This window comes from Lathyrus oleraceus, chromosome 5, assembly GCF_024323335.1.
Source record: "Lathyrus oleraceus cultivar Zhongwan6 chromosome 5, CAAS_Psat_ZW6_1.0, whole genome shotgun sequence".
In the NCBI taxonomy this organism is placed as follows: Eukaryota; Viridiplantae; Streptophyta; class Magnoliopsida; order Fabales; family Fabaceae; genus Lathyrus; species Lathyrus oleraceus.
Genome location: NC_066583.1, coordinates 53,184,417 through 53,208,035, shown reverse-complemented (window position 1 = coordinate 53,208,035; position 23,619 = coordinate 53,184,417). Strand labels below are relative to the sequence as shown.

The following is a 23,619-nucleotide window of genomic DNA, read 5'->3' as shown; positions in this document are numbered from 1 at the left end:
ATAAGGCTCAAAGTTTATTTTAACCCACCCTTTCTTCATGACGATCTCCAATCCTATGTTCAGTTAACTCAACACACACTTTACTTTTACGAGAGTTCAGCAGTGTAAAATCTCTTGAAATGACAGTCATCTTATTTTGCTCTTCATGGATGTTGTTGACCCTTTGATTTGGGTATGGTGGTCACCGAATCTTGTTTTGTTGAGGACTTTCATTGTCTCTTTCGATTTTTGTTTTGATCCCTAACTTTTGCATGGAGTTCCTTTTGAAGCTTTAATCCATCAGGATTGCCCAAGTTTTTTTCCTAAGTCTCTTTTTAGGGTGTTTGACTTAGTCGGCTCTTTCTTTGATTTATTTTTGAAAAATTGCGACTGCCAAGTCATTGATCATTGAAGAATAACCGGCATAAATTTTGGATTTTATATGGTTCCTTTGACACTTCAGGATATGGGCGAAGAATAGCATGTGGTTGATCCTCACATGGGATACTTCATCTTCTAATTTTGATGCATAGTTAGATCAAATGAACACTACCCGGCCCCAGGTTAAGCGTAAGGGTTTTTAGGTCCGAAATAAACTCTTACTTCTAGGATTGAAGTGGTTAACTAGGGATTAACTCCTTATCTCTCCGGTGTTTGGGGATTTGAAACAATGCATGTACATCATTAGCAGGATTTTATCCGAAAGCATACAATCAACAATTATGAGTATTTTATTTTCGTCATCCTCCTTCCAATACTTGCTAACAATAGTGTGATAAAGAATGTGAAGTGGAAAAGTATGTGTTTGTGCTTTGTAATAAATTAGTGAATATGAAAAGATTGATTCAAAATATGCATAAACATTCTTGTAATAAAACCAAATACAAATAACAATGTTTAACGCAAACAGTACTTATACAAACAAGAACAAATTACAAGAATGCGAAATGGTAAAAATGGCATAATGATTGCCTTCATTCAAAGAAAAAGGCCTTCATCTCTTGATTCACTACCAGACCAGCTTCATTAGGAACTTTTTTGCTCGTTCAGGCCGATGTGAAGCTTTATCTTCAAAATTCACCTACTGCTCCGCATGCGCCGACATGGGATTTGTCGCAACATTTGTCCTAACTGGCATGAAAGAAACTGCTTTACTATCAATCAGGTCCTGGACTTTGTGTTTGAAGATCTTACAGTTCTCCACTGTGTGCCCTGGGGCACCCATATGATACTCGCAGTGAGCATTGGCGTCATAGCCTGGTGGATAGGGTCGAATTGCAGGCGTTAGCTCCTTCAAAGTGATTGATCCATCCTTTAGCAGGCAGGGAAGGATCTTGTTGTACGGTATTGGCAGATGATCAAAATGTCTTTCTGGTATCCTTACCCTCTGTTGGTTAGGTTGGCGTTGTTGTGGAGCACGTTGCTGTTGATTTTGGTATTGTTACTGGTAAGTTGGCTGCTGATACGACTGCTGATATGGTTGTTGATATGGTTGTTGATATGGTACTGGTGTGACAGCGGCAGTCTAATGGTAAGGTATAGGAACATATGGATGTGCCTTATTCCCTCCTCCTCCTGTTATGGCATTGGCCTGACCTTCTGGCTTCTTTGGGAGGTTGGGATATGATTTCTTCACTCCGCTTGAAGCATTGACGGTGCAAGGCAGCTTTCCTTTTCTGATCTGGCTCTCAATTATTTCCCCAACAGAAACAACCTCAGCAAAAGTTGGGAAGCTAGATCCTGCCATTTTCTCCATGTATTGGGCATGAAGAGTTCCCATAAACATATCAATTAACTCTTTATCAAGGAGAGGAGGTTGGACACGAGTTGCAAGCTCTCTCCACCATTAAGCGTATTCCCTAAATGACTCATTATTACATTGAGTCATGTCTTGCAGTTGGGTGCGATTGGGCGCCAGGTCAGTATTGTATTGGTAATGCCTGAGAAAGGCTTCAACGAGATCTCTCCATGACTGGACCTGTCCTCTCTCGAGATGCATATATCACTCCAAGGATGCTCCACTGAGGCTATCTTGGAAGTAATGAATCAAGAGTTGATGATTGCTGATGTGGGCAGCCATCTTGTGACAATAAGCTCTGAGGTGAGTTCTAGGGCAGCTGATCCCTTTGTATTTGTCAAAATCTGAGACTTCGAATTTTTGTGGAATCACCAGACATGGCACCAAGCACATATCGACGACGTCCAAACCGGGAGTAGTGTGAACCTCCAAGGACTTGAATTTCTATTCCAAAGCATGGAGTCTCTCAACAACTGGGTCTAGGAGACCTCCAACAAAAGGTTTGACGGGTTGTGACATGAAGAAAAAATCATACTGATCTTCATCACCCATCACGGATCCATGTCGAGCAGATGCAGCAGAATGTTCATGAGGGTTCACATTGACCATTGGAATAGGAATGGGGATAAGTCCTCCTTTAGGATGAGCAGGATTAACATTGAGGTCAGCTACTCCAGGAATGCTAAGTGATGGAGATCCAAACTGAGCAGCAACTCTTCTGGCTTCGGCGCTAGTCTCGGTATCTTTTTCCTTCTAGGCTAAGAGCAACATAGTCTCAAGCAAGCGATCCATCTTAGCCTACATGGAGTCAATTTCTGTCCTCATCGAAACTTGGTTTGCCTCAAGTTGTTCGAGTGTCATCTTTTAGTTGTGGCGTGTCTCGTACCGGTGTCAAGTAGTCAGCGTTATTGGACAAAGGGTAGAATATGGTGTAAGTTTTTGTTTCTGGAAAATAATATGCAATGCATGTTGATGATATGCAAATGCATGAAATTTGCCATGTTTTTCCGCAAGGAATACATATACTCATGATCATTCACGCGTCGTGTATGTTAGGATAATAGGAAAAAGCACGGGTTTCTCTGATTACTAGAAATCCCAAAGGTAGGTTCTAAAGTTATGTTTTCAAGGAAAGAACTTAGAATCACGGATCATGTTCAAACCTTCCTGGCAATGGTGGGTTGGCCACATCATGATGAGAGTTTTGAACTGATCTAATCTAAGTGGGATCTTCGTATTGTTCGAACAGGGTATAAACCCTCCAGTTCAATACTACATAATCGCCAATCGTGAAAACAGACTTTGAGTTTAAGGCGAGGTTCCTAGAGTCACGGATCGTATTTAGAATTTCCCCACAATAATGGGCTAGCCATATTATGATGGAAATTCCAAACAGATCTACTCTAGGTGGAGTCTTCGTATTATTCCAACGAGGTGTATACCCCTCGGTTCAATACTACACAACTCCGGGTACTAAGTTCTTCTCAAAGCTTGGGTATGAAGCTTATCTCACAGCATACATCAACCCCATACCATAGTGTCAAGTCAAATCACATACAACACGAGCAATCATAATAAGATACAAAGAAGCCACATGGAAGAAAGGAATATCATTTTAACATTCATAGCAATTTGGACTAAATTAGGTTTGAATCTCTCTTGCTAGGAGCAGGGTCCCCAACAGAGTCGCCATCTGTCGCTTCTCGAGAAAAATGTGATCCCTCCCGATGGTCGCGGAAAAATTATGTTCGAACAGAGTCGTCACCGAACTTTATTTATTCCAATGAAGGAATAGGAAAATATAGATAAAGCCTATAGAAAATAGAATAATGGTCGTCGCAACCATATTCGGGTTCGGGAGTCGATTACGCAAGGGGAAGGTATTAGCACCCCTCATGTCTGTTGTACTCAACGGGAACCTTTTAGTCTAATTTTCTATTTTCATGTTACTTGAATGTTACTTGCTCTCTTCAAGTGATGAAGGTCGATAATAGAGACGGATGGGAACCTCAGAAAGGGGAAAAGAGACGTTTTTTTATTAGTGTGCTCGCTAAGATCTCGCAATCTCGTGCCTACGTATTCTTATAGTGCAATAAGGAAATCAGAGCACTCATAGTTCGGGGACTACGGTTGGTTGGTGTATTTTAATGAACGACTGTTTAGATCGCGTTCTAAAGGTTAAATATCGGCTTGTCTACTCTCGGCGGAGGCTTAAGCACTAGTTTGTTGTGCGCGTTAGAAAGGATTAAACAGTGTTCTTTTTGAAAAGAGTTTCGATCACACGAGGGCGATGAAAGAGGTTTAACGTGTTGGATATTTTTTAGAAGAACGAAAAAATATTGAGCAATATGGTGCACACCAGTCGTTCAGTTCTTTCGAAGAATAATAAGGCGAATGCCTTCTACTCCCTTTTCATTTAAATTATTATTGAAAATTGTTTGTGGAAATCGAATATGTGCGGTAGTGACGCGAGCGCCTCCCACTTGCTTATTCTAGGAATAATGAGGTGTGTGCCACCTATTCCTTTATCCAATGTTTATTTAGCGTGTTTTAATCGTAAGTCGATAATCTGAGCAATATGGCGAGCGCCAATTCTTCGAACAATCGAGAGATGGTGAAGCGAACGCCTCCCATCTTTTATCATCTGATATTTAATTATAAAAATAATATTTTTAGGTATTATAATTGGTTTGGAAAAATAATTTAAGTTTGTAAGATTGTGGCTTTAATTGGAAGTCGATAATTTGAGCAATATGGCGAGCGTCAATCATTCAATTATTCAAGAGATGGTGAGGCGAACGCCTCCCCTCTTCTTTCCGAAGTTTGGAATTAAAAGTTTTTTTAGAACTTGTATTAATTTTGGAAGAAATGTTTTGAATATTGTGCGATTAATATTTTAATTAGACGACGAAAATTCGAGCAATATGGCGAACGCCAATGATTCGAAGACTCGAGAGATAGTAAAGCGGACGCTTACTACACCCCTTTTCATCCGAGATTTAATTTTAAAAAAAAGTCTTTTGAATTCTTAATTTGGGAAAGTGATTTGAATTTGTAAGTTTTTTAGGATTTTAATTGAATGACGAAAATTCGAGCAATGTGGCGAACGCCAATCATTCGAATAATCGAGAAATGTGAATCAGGTGCTTACTATTCTCCTTTTCATCCAAAAATTAATTTAAATAATTTTCAAGAGTATATTAATATTTTCAACTTGAATTTATTAGAATTAATATGTTTTTAAGAAAAAATATTTGGTGTTGGACCAAGGTTTGAATTGGTGTTTGTAGATAAATTGGATTTTAATTAGTGAATCAATCATCTACTCGATTAATAAAAACAAATAGGTCTCATTGTAAGAAAGCCCAAGAGTAAGCTATGTGAGGTTGATGGCGATGCCTTAAAAGCGATCGACTTACAAAGGTGTAAGAATGGGTTTTATATTAAATCGAGAATTGTGTGATTTTTCTGTTTTAAAAGTGATTATAAATCGGCGATGAGTCCATTGAACCAAAATATTGTTATAATGTTTACGAAGTTATTACAACGTGTAAGAAGTACAATAATATATGAAGGGATTAATAGAAATTGACTTAAAATTTGCTGCCCTTTTTATCTAACAACCAAAATAAAATAAAAAAATAAAAAGAATTTTGAATCGAATGTATGTTTAGTAAAAATTTAAACAAATAAAGAACAGAGTGTCAAGAAACCGGCGCCCTTTTTTTTATTCTCTTTGTTAACACCCATCAAGTACAAGGCCGACACGTGTTGGACCTTATAAAGAAAATAAAATAAAAACTAATTAATAATAATTAATAAAAAAAACTTTTCACATCCACTTTTCTTTTGGTTAACCGTGAGAGCATATGCTAACATCTAAATCTCCTTTTTTTCAATTTGATAATGTCAAAGTAAACAAACAATTAATATAATTCTACCTAATGTTTTCTCAACACAATCCAAACCGGAACTTGCAGAGACCACAACTTGGTGATAAAAGTATATGATTCGGTACACACAAGAGTCAACAATTTAAACAATATCAACAATTTTAAACTCTAGATATCTTCATCACCATCAAATATAGATAAATCATGTGAAAAAGAACTTGGAGCTTAGAATTTCCTAACAGTCCTATTTATGGACTCGAATCTGCCAAAACCGGGGACGGTATAGACAAACGACCCATAATGCAACCTTTACATCAACAACAGATGTAACAAATGACAATAACTTTAAAACTAACAAAATAGTAACTCGAATTTAGACATTATATGCAACTTAAATCCACGATCGAAATGTAAACAAAAAAAATCATCAAGCGTAAAAGCGGATCGAAATGAAAGGCTATACAAACATAAGACCGAAAGCAACAAGATTCACGCCATAGACAATGGTTCCAGATATTACCACAAATTCGCTTTGTTCCTTGAGTCGGATCTTGGTATCTGATCTTTTTTTTGGGCGAAGCTATGTTGTTGTTGTTGACGGAAAGTACATCGGAGAGAAGAACAACGGTTGCGAAAACTAACGACGGCCTTGCAAGCAAGAAAATCGAAAGTGATGAGTATGGTGTAAACGGCGGCGAGGATGCTTCGCGCGGTGGTGGAAATGTTCGAAGGTTTGGGATGGTGGGGGTCGCGGTTGTTGATGGATTCACGGTGGTCGGAATTGGTTCCAGCGGAAGGGAAGTAAATGACGGCGATGTTGGCGGTTGGTTGTCACCGGTGAGGGTGATTATGATCATGGTTGTTGTGAAGATGGACACGGCGGCGGAAGGACGCGTAGAGGTGTGAGGTGGTGAGTGGTGGCCTGTTTGATGGTGGAAACAAAAGGTTTAAAGAACGAAAACGGAGGAAGTTTCGCGGTTGTTGTGTTTGGTGGCTATGGCGGTTTGTGGAATATGAAGAGGAAGGAGGGTGTTCGTTTAAGGTGACAGAAGAAGAGGAGTTTGGGGATCTGATGTGTAGAAGAAGAGGAAAAAAATTTCCTTTTCTTTTTGTCCTTTTCTTTTTTTGCATAGAGGGTGAGATTGAGGAGTATGAAAAACCGTGTCCACCGTTTCCTCTTTTTCTTATTTATTTATTGTTTTCTCTCTCCTAACCGTCGGATTGGAGAGAGGTGTTAATGCTAGCGGTCACCAGTAATGAAAATAAAATATTTTCTTCCAATGATATAATGTCACGTGTCACGTTGATAGTGGGGATAAAAAATCCTCTCCAATGTAAGCTGTATGCAAGTTGTCAAACGTGTATCTTCACAAATGTGCAATTTCATTTCTATTCAAGCTTTTTCATATTAATATTAATATTATTTGATTTTTTTTTATAATGGGTAAATAAGGAAACAAAGATAAAAATTAAAATCAAATAAAATCTTCATCCTTTAAAATAAATATATAAAATAATTAAAACTAAAGTATGAGAAACCCTGTTTTATTTTGATGATTAATTTGACAAAGGAAATAAAAATAGAATGACCAATTATGAGGAAAAGTCAGGTGAAAATTTGCTCAAAAAATTAAATCGGACGCACTAAAATGATCAGCACAAAATATATTTATTGAAGAAATACAGCATTTCTTTTAATTTTGAAATAAATTTTCATCGGCTAAAAGGCTCAGACGGATTAAAATGAAGTTGAAGAAGTCATTGAAAAATATAACGAGCAGACCAGCCTGAACTACGCGAACCGTAGATTAATAATACTTACGTATGCAAGTTTTATTTCGAAACTTTTTACCCGCTGATTTTGCACATACTTGAGAAGTGATTCAACCAGTTTGTCTGTATATTCAAGAATTCATTCTGACTGATACTTTAAGTATTATTCATGATGAAATGCGTGTCATGCTGCATAACTAATTCAAATTAAAAATGAAATCAAATTTATCAAAAGGTTGAAATGCCTAGACAAAATTGAGGTATGACAATGCCATGCCAAATCACCCTAGCTTCCTGCACCAAGTGAAACATACACACATGAGTCATACCATTCAAAACCATTTAACACAATTGATTAAATACACCATAGTCACCAAATCATGCATACACATACCTAATCAAGACAATGCATCCATTCATACAACAGTCATATCAATTCAATTCAAATGTCAAGCTTAACTACACTAACACATAGCAATTAAACCACATTTCCTATTCCAAAACTATTAACACTAATTCCAATTTAATTAATAATTATAACAAGTTTTCATAGCATCAACTAGCATAACAGTCAGATATCATTCAAATTAACCCCTACCAACTAATGCATCATCAATTCTTACAATTCAATTACTTTCCATCACAGTTCACTAACATTCATTTGGTGCCAATTCAACTAACTTCCTTTTATAACTCATTAACCTAATCACTGATGTTAACTGCCAAGGATTATCACTAACTAACTGTCACAAACAATTCAATTTCTTTTCCCATTAACATGCAGTTTTGTGCCGATTAACTCTGGGTTTTCAACACTAACAATATACTAACCTATCAACTAACAACACAACAACAACAACAGTTACATTAACAATCCTAACACCATAACAACTCATACCAATCTAACAAAACAAATAATCAGTAAACAGTCAAGTAACAGTACCCTGTAACTTTCCAATTAGAAAATTTACCCTGACATCAATCTAACAGAAAAATCTCATAAGCATCAACACATTTTAAACAAACTATCCATATGTTAGTATCCCTAACAGTAATTCATTTTAGCATAACTCAATAAGCATAACCAACCGTCATATATTAACTTCATTTTAAAGGAAAAATCACAATCCACAAACTCACCAATCATTATTCAATCATTTCCCATTCAGTTTCAATCATCACTCTCATCAACCTTACATCACTCTCAACAAAAACTTCACAGAAATTTCAGAGTTTCTTAATCTCTGAATCTCTCTCACTCTACACACCCTCACTCATCTCTTACTCTACTCTCACACAACAACAATAATTCATCAGTAAGAAGTTCTTACATGGAGGAATTCGAAGAAAGAGAAGAAGAATAAAAGAACGAGTTAAAGAGCAAGGATTCAGATTTCATACCTGAATAGTGTTGATTCCTTTATCTTCTCATCTTCGTCTTCTTCAACTCCTACGACATTGGGGCCATCCTCTGCCTTGTAGTGCTTACTTTTATCAACTCACACAAAAGGTGATACCATCATGTAAGGATCGATTTGGGGAATCAAAGCCTTAACGTTGGAGGCTTTGATTCCTCATGTATGCCATGTAATTTCTGATTTCATAGTTTAGGGTTCGTGTTGATTTTGTTTCGGTTTGAGGAATAATGGAGGAATCAAAGGAGTTTAGTGTGTTATTGGGGAAGAGTGAGGCAAAGCGAGCCATTTGATGCGTTTGATTGGAGGTTTTGACCTCTGGTACCTCCGAAGGCGATTTCCAGTGCGATGGAGTCTTTGGCTTAGGGGTGTTCAAAAATTTGGTAAAGTGATCCAAATACCTAATCTGAACTGAATTGAACCATAAAAAACTTAAACCATTTAAATGGTTAATAAATTGAATTGTTTATTTTAACCAATTCAATTAATCTAATTGAATTTAAAAACCAGTTTAAACTCTTATAAACTCTTTCCACAATTTTATCTAAAATATAAATACTATTATTTAACAAATTCAATAAACTTAATAAATTATTATATTAAAATGATAAATATTTTAACTATAATCTTTTAATATTTTTTAGTCAGTTACTATTATCATAACATTTTCATTTTCACATTACATGTTCTTCCCCAAATATGAAATATGAACCCTAAATCATCTTTTTTCCAATTCAAACTCAACATCAATTTCAATTTCACCTTCTATTTGTTTTGAATCGATTTCGATTTCAATTGATTTCAAATTTCACTCGATTTCATTTTCGATATGTTCCAATTTCACTCGGTTTCGATTTAACTCGGTTTCGATTTCACCAGATTTCACCTTCTCTACTCGGATCTTGCTCGTAGAAACTCTTGTCTCGACTCTTTTTGAGGTAAACCTGTTATTTTCTGCTCTCAATTTCACTTTGAATTGAAATAATATCTGAAAATTGCTTTTAGTCTTGATAGGATTTTATTTGAATTTTAATCTACTGGTTGATTTGTGTTCTCCTGAAAATGATGAAGACATATTAAGAAAATCTTGATTCTTTGGTCTTGGATTAGGGCACTTTCTTTCTCTCCTTATTACTGGAACTGGTTTCGCCTCTTCTGAATTATCTAAAAAAGTTATTTCTTCTCTGTTAGTGCGGTTTTGGAACTGGTTTCGCCTCTTCTGAATTATCTAAAAAAGTTATTTCTTCTCTGTTAGTGCGGTTTTGTTCTAATTTGAATTTAAATTTCAAATTTGTATGTTTTTAATTGTTGTTAATTAATTTTTCTAATACAATTTGTATGTATTTGTATTTTGATTATGGTAGGAATTAATGCTCCAACTTCACAGTCGTTTCTAAATTATGTGTTCTTGGTGATTATCTATGGAAGTATTCTACTCTACAGAAGACAACCTCTCAAGGTTATATTATATACTAACTGACCTGGTTTGGATAATTGCTTATAATATAAGTGCTTATAAGTTATAACATAGGTGTTTATAATACAAGGGTTTATGTATATCTATTTTTCATATGCTATGAAATCATGGAGAGATTATGAAAATAAACTGAAAACAACTTATGAACAATTTCATAAGCTCTCACAAATAGTCTCTTAAATGTTTATGACAGTAGATAAACTCAAATAAGTTAGTTCATCATACATGGCCTAGTTCTTGACTGGATTTTATTATTTGCAAACTTAGATGCTAATGTTATTTCTGCTTTGGTCAAAATGATGAAGACATATTAAGAAAATCTTGATTCTTTTCTACACTCACTTTAGAAGTTCATTGGAAAACTTCTACAGTTGTACAAGCAACAGCCGTTACAAACTCATTTGGAACCACACCTTCTGTTCAATGTGGAAAATCTAGCATGCTTGTAAACAATGTTTCTTAATTTTAACTTCTGATTCTGTTGATTTTTTATGCTGGTTTTATACTTTAACTTAAGTTCATCCTTATTTGATTTATCTTTTCAATGCAAGCAAACTATGATCAATCTTTGTAGACGGTTTTGCATTTTATGAAAGCTAATATGTTTCACACTGAAACCAAGTCCAAGACAAACCTGCTACCTTAAGACGAAAAAGAATTCATATAAGGAAAAATAAGAACCTATTACAGATTTGCACTAGTTACTACCGTGTTTATCAAACTAATTATCGTCATATTAGTAACATGTTGTGGCATACTTAGTAGATTTGTGGTGACCTATTTGTGTTTATCATTTTATTAGCTCTCAATTCATTGTAGTAGTTATTTTATTAGAGGTCACAAACACTATACATATAATTCTAGAATTTAATTTCTCTTTTATGAAATGAAGATCAATCTCAAAATGTTTACTTCCAATTTGAGTAGTCATATGTCTGGCACAATTTTGAGACAAATGATTAGACATCATATGCTTAAGCTTCCTTTTTGGAGGAAAATAGTTTGTCACATGGGTTTCTCCTTGTTTGTTTAAAGGTTGATGATTAAAGCCTATCCCTTTCAAGTCTCCAACCACTTTCCCAACTTGAAGAACTTCATCTAACACCTCATCTTGAAGACCAGAGATAGTAGACAAATATTTTTCTTTTTCAGCCTGCAATTGGGATATAATTTTCTTTTATTTTTCTCCCAACTGACAAACTTCTTCACTTTTGATGCACAGTTCTTTGTAAGAAGCACCTGGTTCATCATAAGACACTTCTTCATCACAGGAATCTTCATTAGAATCATATCTTCTACTTAAAGTAGTTACAGGTTTAGCAGATTCATCCTCAAGTTCACTTTCAGGATTATCATCATCAGACCAAGAGATAGACAAACCCTTTTTTTGTTTCTTGAGATATGCAGGGCATTATACTCTAATGTGTCCAAATCTTTCACACCCATGTCATTGAATGTCTTTACCTTGATTGGATTTCTCTTCTTTCCTTGTTCTTCTTTGAAAGTCATTGTTCTTGCTGATGTCAAATGAGTTTGTCTTGACATTTGATCTTGACTTCCTGTCCATTCTCTTCAGCACCTTATTGAATTGTATCCCAAGCAGTACAGTAACATTAAAAATTCCTTCATTAGTATCCAAGTCACATTGGTCCTCTTCATCTTCATTGTTGGATACAAAATTTATGCTTTTATTCTTCTTTTCAAATTTGTCACTAATACCCAATTCAAAAGTTTGGAGTGACCCAACAAGTTCATCTACTCTCATGTTCCTGATATCTTGGGCTTCTTCAGTTACTATGACCTTCATGTCAAATTTCTTAGGTAGGGACCTGATAATTTTTCTAACCAAATTTTCTTCTGACATCTTATCTCCCAAGGCACTAGATGAATTTGCTATTTCAAGAACATTCTATGAAAATCATGAATAGTCTCATCATCTTTCATCTTTAGATTCTCAAATCTGGTAGTGAGAAGCTAAAGTCTAGACATCTTCACTTTAGATGTGCCTTTATGAGTGGTTCTGAGAATTTTCCATGTGTCTTTCTCCACAATACATGTGTTTATTAACTTGGATATGTTTTTGTCAACTCCATTGAATAGAGCATTCAAAGGTTTGGAGTTTCCAAGAGCCAATTCATCTTCTTCCTTAGACCAGTCCTCTTCAGGCTTCAAGTAAGTAGTAGCCTTCTCATCTTTGTCCTTCACAACAAGATGTTCCCAGCCCTTGATAACAACTTTCCACGTCTTTCTATCCATAGATTTTAGGAATGCCACCATACGTGCCTTCCGTTAGTCATAGTTGGTGCCATCTAAGATGGGTAGTTTGTTAACAAATCCTCCTTCCTTGTCCATGGTACCTAAAAATAGAGTAGGATGTCTGCTCTAATACCAATTGAAATTTGGGTATTCATATATCAGATGTCGTATGCAACGTCACGACACTAATATCAGGACTTCACACAACAATAATAATAAGGATGTTAAAATGCACTATTGAAATTTAATAACACAAATGATTATTAACCTAGTTCGGTGCAACTTCACCTACATATGGGGGGGGGGGGCATCCAAGGCAGGAAGGAAATCCACTATAATAGTATTAGTTTGAAGATCTCAGTAAACTCCCTCCTATTTACAATCTTCACACTTAATCACTACCGTTCTATTTCTATCTGAGACCCTCCTAGATATGAGACCTGTATCACTTCCCTTCTATCACACATAGTGATAATGACTTTAATCAAATAATGGAAGACACTCTTCCAAAACATATAATCCACTCTTGCTTAAAAGCTTATGAGTGATTGACAATTACAACACAAAGACACAGTCCAACTCTAATATCACGAGATATAAGAGTGGCTCACAAATAACAAAGAACAATAAAACCCTAATTATACAATCCTCAAGCGTAGCTCTCTCTTCTATAAGTTAAGTTAGCAACGTTCTCTTCAAATAGCCTTTGGTAAGTCTGGGCTTAGGCTTAAAACCGTAACAGATCCAATATGGATTGTCTCACAAAGGCCAAACTCTGCATTTTAGCTCGTTAGTAGCGCAGATCATTGCTTCAGTTTCTTTTATCTGGATTTATGTCTAATGTCACAATTGGACTTTCGATCCTGGACTTCATGGTGTTGAAAAACTTCAATGTTATCTCTCACCCTCCTAAGGCCATCATCGTCAAAGAAGTTTGGCACTGTCCAACTTGAACTGGATTAAATGCAACACATACGGAGCTTCAAATTCTCAAGGTTTATCTTCTTGCGAGAACATTTTCAGAATCGTTAATGGAATTTGCATTGACTGCTATGCGGCTTACCTTGGTCATCATGATGCTTTACTCGCCTCCTCTTTTGATTAGGCCTGAGCTTGTAAGGAACAAATTGGGGTTTCCCTAATATAAAACCTGTTAACTTTTTTATCTATCAAGAGTGAGGTCTAGCCCCTCTTGTTTCCTTCTATCACTTTTTCTTTTCTTTTTTATATATACAAAAATTAATAATGAAACAATCAACAAAGTTATAGTATTATTAAATTAATTTAGTGTACCATGAAAAAAATCCATAAATCTTTTAAGTAATTTTTAAATGTGTTGTAAAGATATTTTTTTTGTTATATAAAGCATATTGATTAAATTAGTTTCTAACTGTTATTATTAAATTAATTCAAAAAATGTTATAGCATTATTAAATTAATTTTATGTATTATGAAAAAATCCAAAAAGCTTTAATTAAATTTCACTTGTTTGTAAATATATTTATTTATTTTTGTGTATATAATATTTATCACTTAAATTAATTTCTTAATGTTACTGTTAAATTAAATTAATTCAACCATGTTTCGGTAGTAATGCATTTAGTAGTGAATTTTTTCAAGTCTTTATTCTCATAATAGAAGAAGTTCAGGTGAGAGACAATTTGTGGGACCCAACATTTATTAACGTTCTCTAGTCACTTCAGTAATTCATAACACCAAAATCTAGCCATTGTTAACATTCTTCTTTTCCTGAAGAATGTCCAGATTCATCAAATTCAAACAAAACTTCACCACCCATGTTATGTTCTTTTCGCTTTGCCACCTCAATTTTGTACATTTCAACACACGTCCATATGCATGGCACAACATGGCCAAATGTTGGTGCATGTTAATTATATAGCTTTCTGTTTTATACCTATAAATATCATTTGATCTCGGTGTATTTTATTCATCCAAAGTGAGTAAAGCGAGACATTAAATCAAATTAACATGGCTGCTACAACAATGAAAGCTTCATTTCCACTTTTGATGGTGCTGGGAATTGCTTTCCTAGCTTCAGTATGTGTTTCTTCTAGATCCGATCAAGATAACCCATTTATCTTTGAGTCTAAAAGGTTCCAAACTCTTTTCGAGAATGAAAACGGTCACATTCGTCTTCTCCAAAAGTTTGATCAGCGTTCTAAAATATTTGAGAATCTTCAAAATTACCGTCTTTTGGAATATAAGTCAAAACCTCACACCATATTTCTTCCACAACAAACGGATGCAGATTTCATTCTTGTTGTCCTTAGCGGTAATTTATTATTTATCAAATTATATATTATAAATTAATCCTAAATCGATTATTTAAAAAATGATATTTTATATTTTGCATGTTTGTTTTGTAAGGATAAATTCAGGTTAATTTTAAAATCTAATATTAGCTGCAATTTGCAGGAAAAGCTATACTCACAGTGTTGAAACCCAACGACAGAAACTCTTTTAATCTTGAGCGTGGAGATACCATAAAACTTCCTGCGGGAACTATTGCTTATTTGGTTAATCGAGATGATGAAGACGAGCTTAGAGTATTGGATCTTGCGATCCCCGTAAATAGACCCGGTCAAATTCAGGTAATATAACAAATGCTTACCTTTTCTTAGTATGCAACTTCATAAAATAATTTTAGAGGTCTTTTCCATAACATTATAACAACAATTGTGACCGTTTTTAATCATAATTTACGACAAAAAATTTCTATTGATATTATAATTATTTTTTGTCATTTCAACAGTCTTTCTTATTGTCTGGAAATCAGAACCAACAATCTATCTTATCTGGATTCAGCAAGAACATTCTAGAAGCTTCCTTCAATGTAAGTATAAAGCACATTCTTTCTTCATTTTTTATGTATTAGTTTGGTTTACTCTGTATAAATATTCCTTTTGTCATTGTAAAATATACAGACGGATTATGAAGAGATAGAGAAGATTCTCTTAGAAGATCATGAGAAAGAGACACATCACAGAAGAGGCCTTAGGGATAAGAGACAACAGAGCCAAGAAAAGAATGTAATAGTCAAAGTATCAAAGAAACAAATTGAAGAATTAAGTAAAAACGCAAAGTCTAGCTCCAAAAAAAGTGTATCTTCTCAATCAGAACCATTCAACTTGAGAAGTAGTGATCCTATCTATTCCAACAAATATGGTAAATTCTTTGAGATCACTCCAAAGAAAAATCCACAACTTCAAGACTTGGATATATTTGTCAATTATGTGGAGATTAAAGAGGTACATCAAAATTATTTTATAACATAGACAACTAAACTACACAACAAGTTCTATATAAAATTATTCTTAACTAAAATTACACTAGATCAAATTACAATTAATCTAAAGGATTTGAATTTTGTTCATTGAAGTTATAATGTCAAATTTTATCGGCTAAATAGCATGCCTTAAATATAGAACATATAGATAAAAACCACCTCCCCCCCCCCCCCCCCACCCCCACACACACACATACACACACACACACACACACATATATATATATATATATATATATATATATATATATATATATATATATATATATATATATATATATATATATATATATATATATATATATATATATATATATATATATATATATATATATATTTATTTATTTATTTATTTAGTTAGTTATTCTTTCAAATTTTATCTTAGGGGTCTCTATTGTTGCCACACTATAATTCAAGGGCCATAGTGATAGTAACAGTTAATGAAGGAAAAGGGGACTTTGAACTTCTTGGTCAAAGAAATGAGAACCAACAAGGCCTGAGAGAAGAAGATGACGAGGAAGAGGAGCAAAGAGAAGAAGAGACAAAGAAGCAAGTGCAAAGTTACAAAGCTAAATTGACTCCAGGTGATGTTTTTGTAATTCCCGCAGGTCATCCTGTTGCCGTAAGAGCTTCATCAAATCTCAATTTGCTTGGATTTGGTATCAATGCTGAAAACAACCAGAGAAACTTCCTTGCAGGTATAATATATTCTAACCTCTAGGCTCTATCTCTATACTTAAATTTCAAGTTTGAATTTCTTAAGTCTTATTCTTTTATTTAAATATAGGAGAAAAAATAATTAAGATATGTTTATTTTTGGATGATTGAAAATTTGAAGGTGAGGAGGACAATGTGATAAGCCAGATACAGAAACCAGTGAAAGATCTTACATTCCCTGGATCAGCTCAAGAGGTTGACAGGCTACTAGAGAATCAAAAACAATCTTATTTTGCAAATGCTCAACCTCAACAAAGAGAGACAAGAAGCCAAGAAATAAAGGAACATCTGTATTCAATTTTGGGGGCCTTTTAATGAGTGATCAAATGTTTTGCATGTATGCTATAAAGAACTATAGCTCATAATGAGCAAGGAATAAAACATCGTTCTCTTGTAACTATAATTATAACTCCACCTTTCTACTATGAATAAATAAATCAAGAATGTTTATGTGCTCCTACTATGTTTTTTTTAATAATACTCTTTTAAACTACTATGAGTATGTTAAAAAAATTCCTAAAAAATGAGAATGAATCATTTAATCAACCATAAATAGTTGATTATGTCCTTAAACTATATTTTTTGTTGTAATTTAGATATTGTCATACCCCATAATTTGCCCTCCATTTTTTTATATATTTTGTCTGAGTTATTATTCATTTCATCTGCATCCTCCTAAGCATCTATGTCATTCTTTCATTTCATAAATATCATTAATTCAAAGGTTCTATGACACAAAGATTGGTTTCTTGATAATTTATTGGGCAAGTCTCATGGCCTATGGTTTCTTGGTACTTTTGCAAATCAAGTCTATTGGTTCACTATGCTACAACTTGTTCATTTGGGCACCACAAGCTTTGGGTTTATCTGAGAGAAACCCTAATTTTAGTCTTTGCTATTTTGATTATAGGATTGCATCAGTGAAATACTTGGGTTTGAAGTCACTTTTTAGGTTCGTTTTTTTATGATCATGGTCATATGAATTCATTCTTAGTGATTACCATGAACTTCTATTGGATTCATGACATGGCATGTTTAGTCAAGGGTACCTCAAATACAAGGTAGGATCCAAGTTTCATTCAAAGCTCAAGATTTATTCAAGATCCAAGTTCATTTTCAAATGCAAATATTTGAAGGAAAATAGTGTTAACTTGAAACACAAGTCACATACATTCATCCAAAAAGTTGTTTTTCATTGTTAAAAATTCATTTACACTACGAAAGAAACTAAATACATGCTTTTGACCTATAGTTGACTTTGGTCATATGTTGACTTTTTGGTCAACCATTTGACCAAAGTCATCTAACATAATCCTAATCCTAGGAAACCTAATTCTATAAGATATCACAAGGTTCTAAATGTCTTCATGATTCTTGATGCACTCTAATCTCTTCACCACATGATGTCTGTCGCATCTCGAGAAAAATGCGATCCCTCACGATGGTTGCGAAAAAATTATGTTCGAACAGAGTCACCATCGAACTTTATTTATTCCAATGAAGGAATAGGAAAATATAGACAAAACCTATAGAAAATAGAATAATGGTCGTCGCAACCATATTCGGGTTCAGGAGTCGATTACGCAAGGGGAAGGTATTAGCACCCCTCACGTCCGTTGTGCTCAACGGGAACCTTTTAGTCTAATTTGCTATTTGAATGTTAGTTGAATGTTACTTGCTCTCTTCAAGTGATGAAGGTCGATAATAGAGACAGATGGAAACCTCAGAAAGGGGAAAAGGGAGGTTTTCTATTAGTGTGCTCGCTAAGATCTCGCAATCTCATGCTTACGTATCCTTATAGTACAATAAGGAAATCAGAGCATTCGTAGTTCGGGGACTACATTTGGTTGGTGTCTTTTAATGAACGACTGTTTAGATCGCGTTCTAAAGGCTAAACTCCGTCTTGTCTACTTTTGGCGGAGGCTTAAGCACTAGTTAGTTGTGCGCGTTAGAAATGATTAAACAGTGTTCTTTTTGAAATGAGTTTCGATCACACGGGGGTGATGAAAGAGGTTTAACGTGTTGGATATTTTTTAGAAGAACGGAAAAAGATTGAGCAATATGGTGCACACCAATCGTTCAATTCTTTCGAAGAATAATAAGGCGAACGCCTTCTACTCCCTTTTTCGTTTAAATTATTATTGCAAATTATTTGTGGAAATCGAACATGCGCGGTAGTGAGGCGAACGCCTCCCACTTGCTAATTCAAGGAATAATGATGCGTGCGCCACCTATTCCTTTATCCAATGTTTATTTAGCGTGTTTTAATCGTAAGTCGATAATCTGAGCAATATGGTGAACGCCAATTATTCAAACAATCGAGAGATGGTGAAGCGAACGCATCCCAACTTTTATCATCCGATATTTAATTATAAAAATAATATTTTTAGGTGTTATAATTGGTTTGGAAAAATAATTTAAGTTTGTAAGATTGCGACTTTAATCGGGAGTCGATAATTTGAGCAATATGGCGAGCGCCAATCATTAAATTATTCAAGAGATGGTGAGGCGAACGCCTCCCCTCTTCTTTCCGAAGTTTGGAATTAAAAGTGTTTTTATAACTTGTATTAATGTTGGAAGAAATGTTTTGAATATTGTGCGATTAATATTTTAATTAGACGACGAAAATTCGAGCAATATGGCGAACGCCAATCATTCGAAGACTCGAGAGATAGTAAAGCGGACGCGTACTACACCCCTTTTCATCCGAGATTTAATTTTAAAAAAATAGTCTTTTGAAATCTTAATTTGGGAAAGTGATTTGAATTTGTATGTTTTTTAGGATTTTAATTGAATGACGAAAATTCGAGCAATGTGGCGAACGTCAATTATTCGAATAATCGAGAGATATTGAAGCGGACGCTTACTATTCTCCTTTTCATCCGAAAATTAATTTAAATAGTTTTTAAGAGTATATTTATATTTTGAACTTGAATTTATTAGAATTAATATTTTTTTAAGAAAAATTAGTTGGTGTTGGACCGAGGTTTGAATTGGTGTTTGTAGATAAATTGGATTTTAATTAGTGAATCAATCATCTACTCGATTAATAAAAATCAAATAGGTCTCATTGTAAGAAAACCCAAGAGTAAGCTATGAGAGGTTGATGGTGATGCCTTAAAAGCGACCGACTTATAAAAGTGTAAGAATGGATTTGATATTAAATCGAGAATTGTGTGATTTTTGTGTTTTAAAAGTGATTCTAAATCGGCGATGAGTTCATTGAACCAAAATATTGTTATAATATTTACGAAGTTATTACAACGTGTAAGAGGTACAATAATATATGGAGGGATTAATAGAAAATGACTTAAAATTTGCTACCTTTTTTTATCTAACAACCAAAATAAAATAAAAAAATAAAAAGAATTTTGAATTGAATGTATGTTTAGTAAATATTCAAACAAATAAAGAAATTAAACACCCATCAAATACAAGGCTGACACGGGTCGGACCTCATAAAGAAAATAAAATAAAAACTAATTAATAATAATTAATAAAAAAAACCTTTTCACATCCTCTTTTCTTTTGGTTAAGCGTGACATCATAGGCTAACATCTAAATCTCCCTTTTTCAATTTGATAATGTCAAAGTAAACAAACAATTAATATAATTCTACCTAATGTTTTCTCAACACAATCCAAACCGGAACTTGCAGAGATCACAACTTGGTGATAAAAGTATATGATTCGGTACACACAAGAGTCAACAATTTAAACAATATCAACAATTTTGAACTCTAGATCTCTTCATCATCATCAAATATAGCTAAATCATGTGAAAAAGAACTTGGAGCTTAGAATTTCATAACAGTCTTGTTTATGGACTCGAATCTGCCGAAACCGGGGATGGTATAGACAAATGACCCATAATGCAACCTTTGCATCAACAACAGATGCAGCAAATGACAATAAATTTAAAACCAACAAAATAGTAACTCGGATTTAGACACTATATGCAACTTAAATCCACGATCGAAATGTAAACAAAAAAAAATCATCAAGCGTAAAAGCGGATCGAAATGAAAGGCTATACAAACACAAGACCGAAAGCAACAAGATTTACGCCATAGACATTGGTTCCAGATATTACCACGAAGTTGTTTCGTTCCTTGAGTCGGAGCTTGGTATATGATCTTTTTTTTGGGCGAAGCTATGCTGTCGTTGTTGACGGAAAGTACATCGGAGAGAAGAACAACAGTTATGAAAACTAACGACGGCCTTCCAAGCAAGAAAATCGAAAGTGATGAGGATGGTGTAAACGACGGCAAGGATGCTTCGTGCGGTGGTGGAAAGGTTTGAAGGTTTGGGATGGTGGGGGTCACGGCTGTTGATAGATTCACGGTGGTCAGAATTGGTTCCAGCGGAAGGGAAGAAAATGATGGTGATGTTGGCGGTTGGTTGTCGCCGGTGAGGGTGATTATGATGATGGTTATTGTGAAGATGGACACAACGGCGGAAGGACGCATAGAGGTGTGAGGTGGTGAGTGGTGGCGTGTTTGATGGTGGAAACAGAAGGTTTGAAGAACGAAATGGAGGAAGTTTCGCGGTTGTTGTGTTTGGTGGCTATGGCGATTTGCGGAATGTGAAGAGGAAGGAGGGTGTTAGTTTAAGGTGAGAGAAGAAGAGGAGTGTGGGGATCTGCTGTGTAGAAGAAGAGGAAAAACTTTTCTTTTTCTTTTTGTCCTTTTCTTTTTTTGCAGAGAGGGTGAGATTGAGGAGTATGAAAAACTGAGTCCACCGTTTCCTCTTTTTCTTTTTTATTTATTTTTTCTCCTCTAACCGTCGGGATTGGAGAGAGGTATTAGTGCTAGTTGTCACCAGTAAGGAAAATAAAATCTTTTTCTTCCAATGATATAATGCCACGTGTCACGTTGATAGTGGGGATAAAAAATCCTCTCCAATGTAAGTTGTATGCAAGCTGTCAAACGTGTATCTTCACAAATGTGCAATTTCATTTCTATTCAAGCTTTTTCATATTAATATTAATATTATTTGATTTTTTTTTATAATTGGTAAATAAGAAAGCAAAGATAAAAATGAAAATCAAATAAAATCTTCATACTTTAAAATAAATATATAAAATAATTAAAACTAAAGTATGAAAAACCCTGTTTTATTTTGATGATTAATTTGACAAAGGAAATAAAAATAGAATGACCAATTATCAGGAAAAGTAGGGCGGAAATTTGCTCAAAAAATTAAATCGGACGCACTAAAACGATCAGCACAAAATATACTTATTGAAAAAATACAACGTTTCTTTTAATTTTGAAATAAATTTTTATCGGTTAAAAGGCTCAGACGGATTAAAATGAAGCTGAAGAAGTCGTTGAAAAATATAACGAGCACACCAGCCTGAACTACGTGAACCGTAGATTAATAATACTGGCGTCTGCAAGTTTAATTTCGAAACTTTTTACCCGCTGATTTTGCACGTACTTGAGAAGTGATTCAACCAGTTTGTCTGTATGTTCAAGAATTCATTCCGACTGATATTTTAAGTATTATTCATGATGAAATGCGTGTCATGTTGTACAACTAATGCAAATTAAAAATGAAATCAAATTTATGAAAAGGTTGAAATGCCTGGACAAAATTAGAGTATGACAACTGCCCTTGTTTAATTAACTTGAACTAGAAGGTAAGGATGACAACAATCTTCATACATTCGTGGTGGAAGGTAATTAAATATGAAAATACCCAAATTTTATCCTTTAAAATGCAATGGAGAAATGCAGAAAGAAAATTTAACGAGTTCTAACAACACCAAGGTATTAGGAGTAGGACACTCCAACCTTGCAAGGGTCATTACTGACACGAGGACAATGGTGGGACTAAAACTGAAAGGATTTCTGGCACCAAAAGGATGACAGTGGAATTAATAAAAATCGCTACCACCAAAAGGATGATAGTAATTCACCATGATTTCTAGGGCCGTCATCACCAAAAGGATGATGGCTAAACCAAGCTTCAAAGGTAGCCATCACTAAAAGGATGATGGTAAGATTAATAACCAAACTTGTTGTCACCAAAAAGAGGAAAGTTAGACACAATAAAATCCAAAGATTTCCATCACCAAAACAATGATGTCCATCACCAAAAGGATGATGGTTATCCTGATAAAGCTTTCCATTATCGAAGGGATAATAGCAAGACTACCACCAAAAGGATGATAGTTAACTCATCAACTTCAAAGATCACCGTCACCAAAATGATGAAGGTAAGATCCAACAAAAAAACTTGTTATCACCAAAAGGATTATAATAAGTCAAAAACTTTAATGATCACCATCACCCAAAGGATGAATGTAAGATCAAAGCAAAACTTGTTATCACCAAAAGGATGATAATAAGTCAACGATCACCATCATCAAAAGGATGAAGGTATTACCAAACAACAAAACTTGTTACCACCAAAAGGATGATAATAAGTCCACAACTCAAATGATCACCATCACCAAAAGGATGAAGGTAAGATCAGAACAAAACTTGTTACCACAAAAGGATGATAATAAGTCAATAACTTTAATGATCACTATCACCAAAAGGATGAAGGTAAGACCCAACAACAAAACTTGTTATCACCAAAAGGATGATAATAAGTCAATAACTCCAACGATCACCGTCACCAAAAGGATGAAGGTAAGATCTGTAAGACCCTAATTTTGACCCTAAGATCCCTCATGGCATCATATCATTTCATTTTGCATTTGCCCCAAGGATCATAATATCTTGGCTCCTAACCCTAGGGTGGGAACTCTTGTGAGTTGGTTTGAGATCACCAAGCATGCTTGAATTGTATATTATTGATTTTCTTCTTTTGTTTACTAACCAAAAGCACAAAAATATGTCACTAATATCTTTTGTTTTGTAGCTTGAGCAATCATAAGATCTGAGGCTCCTAGGAGACCCTATGCTCATTGATATGGCCAGGTGAAGATGAAAGCAAGCATGACAATGGTTCCCAAAGCTCTCATTCATCATATATGTCTCCCAAGTATCT

At 34.7% G+C, this 23,619-nt stretch overlaps 1 protein-coding gene across 1 annotated transcript; it reads left to right on the top strand.

Annotated features, from left to right (window-relative positions):
* Positions 1-14,522: 14,522 nt before the first annotated feature.
* LOC127083942 (provicilin-like) lies at positions 14,523-17,071 on the top strand. The gene is made up of 6 exons (XM_051024309.1): positions 14,523-14,884; positions 15,028-15,203; positions 15,365-15,445; positions 15,537-15,860; positions 16,284-16,596; positions 16,737-17,071. Exons 1-6 carry the CDS (start codon positions 14,581-14,583, stop codon positions 16,928-16,930), a joined length of 1,392 nt encoding a protein of 463 aa, XP_050880266.1. The 5' UTR covers positions 14,523-14,580; the 3' UTR covers positions 16,931-17,071.
* Positions 17,072-23,619: the final 6,548 nt, after the last annotated feature.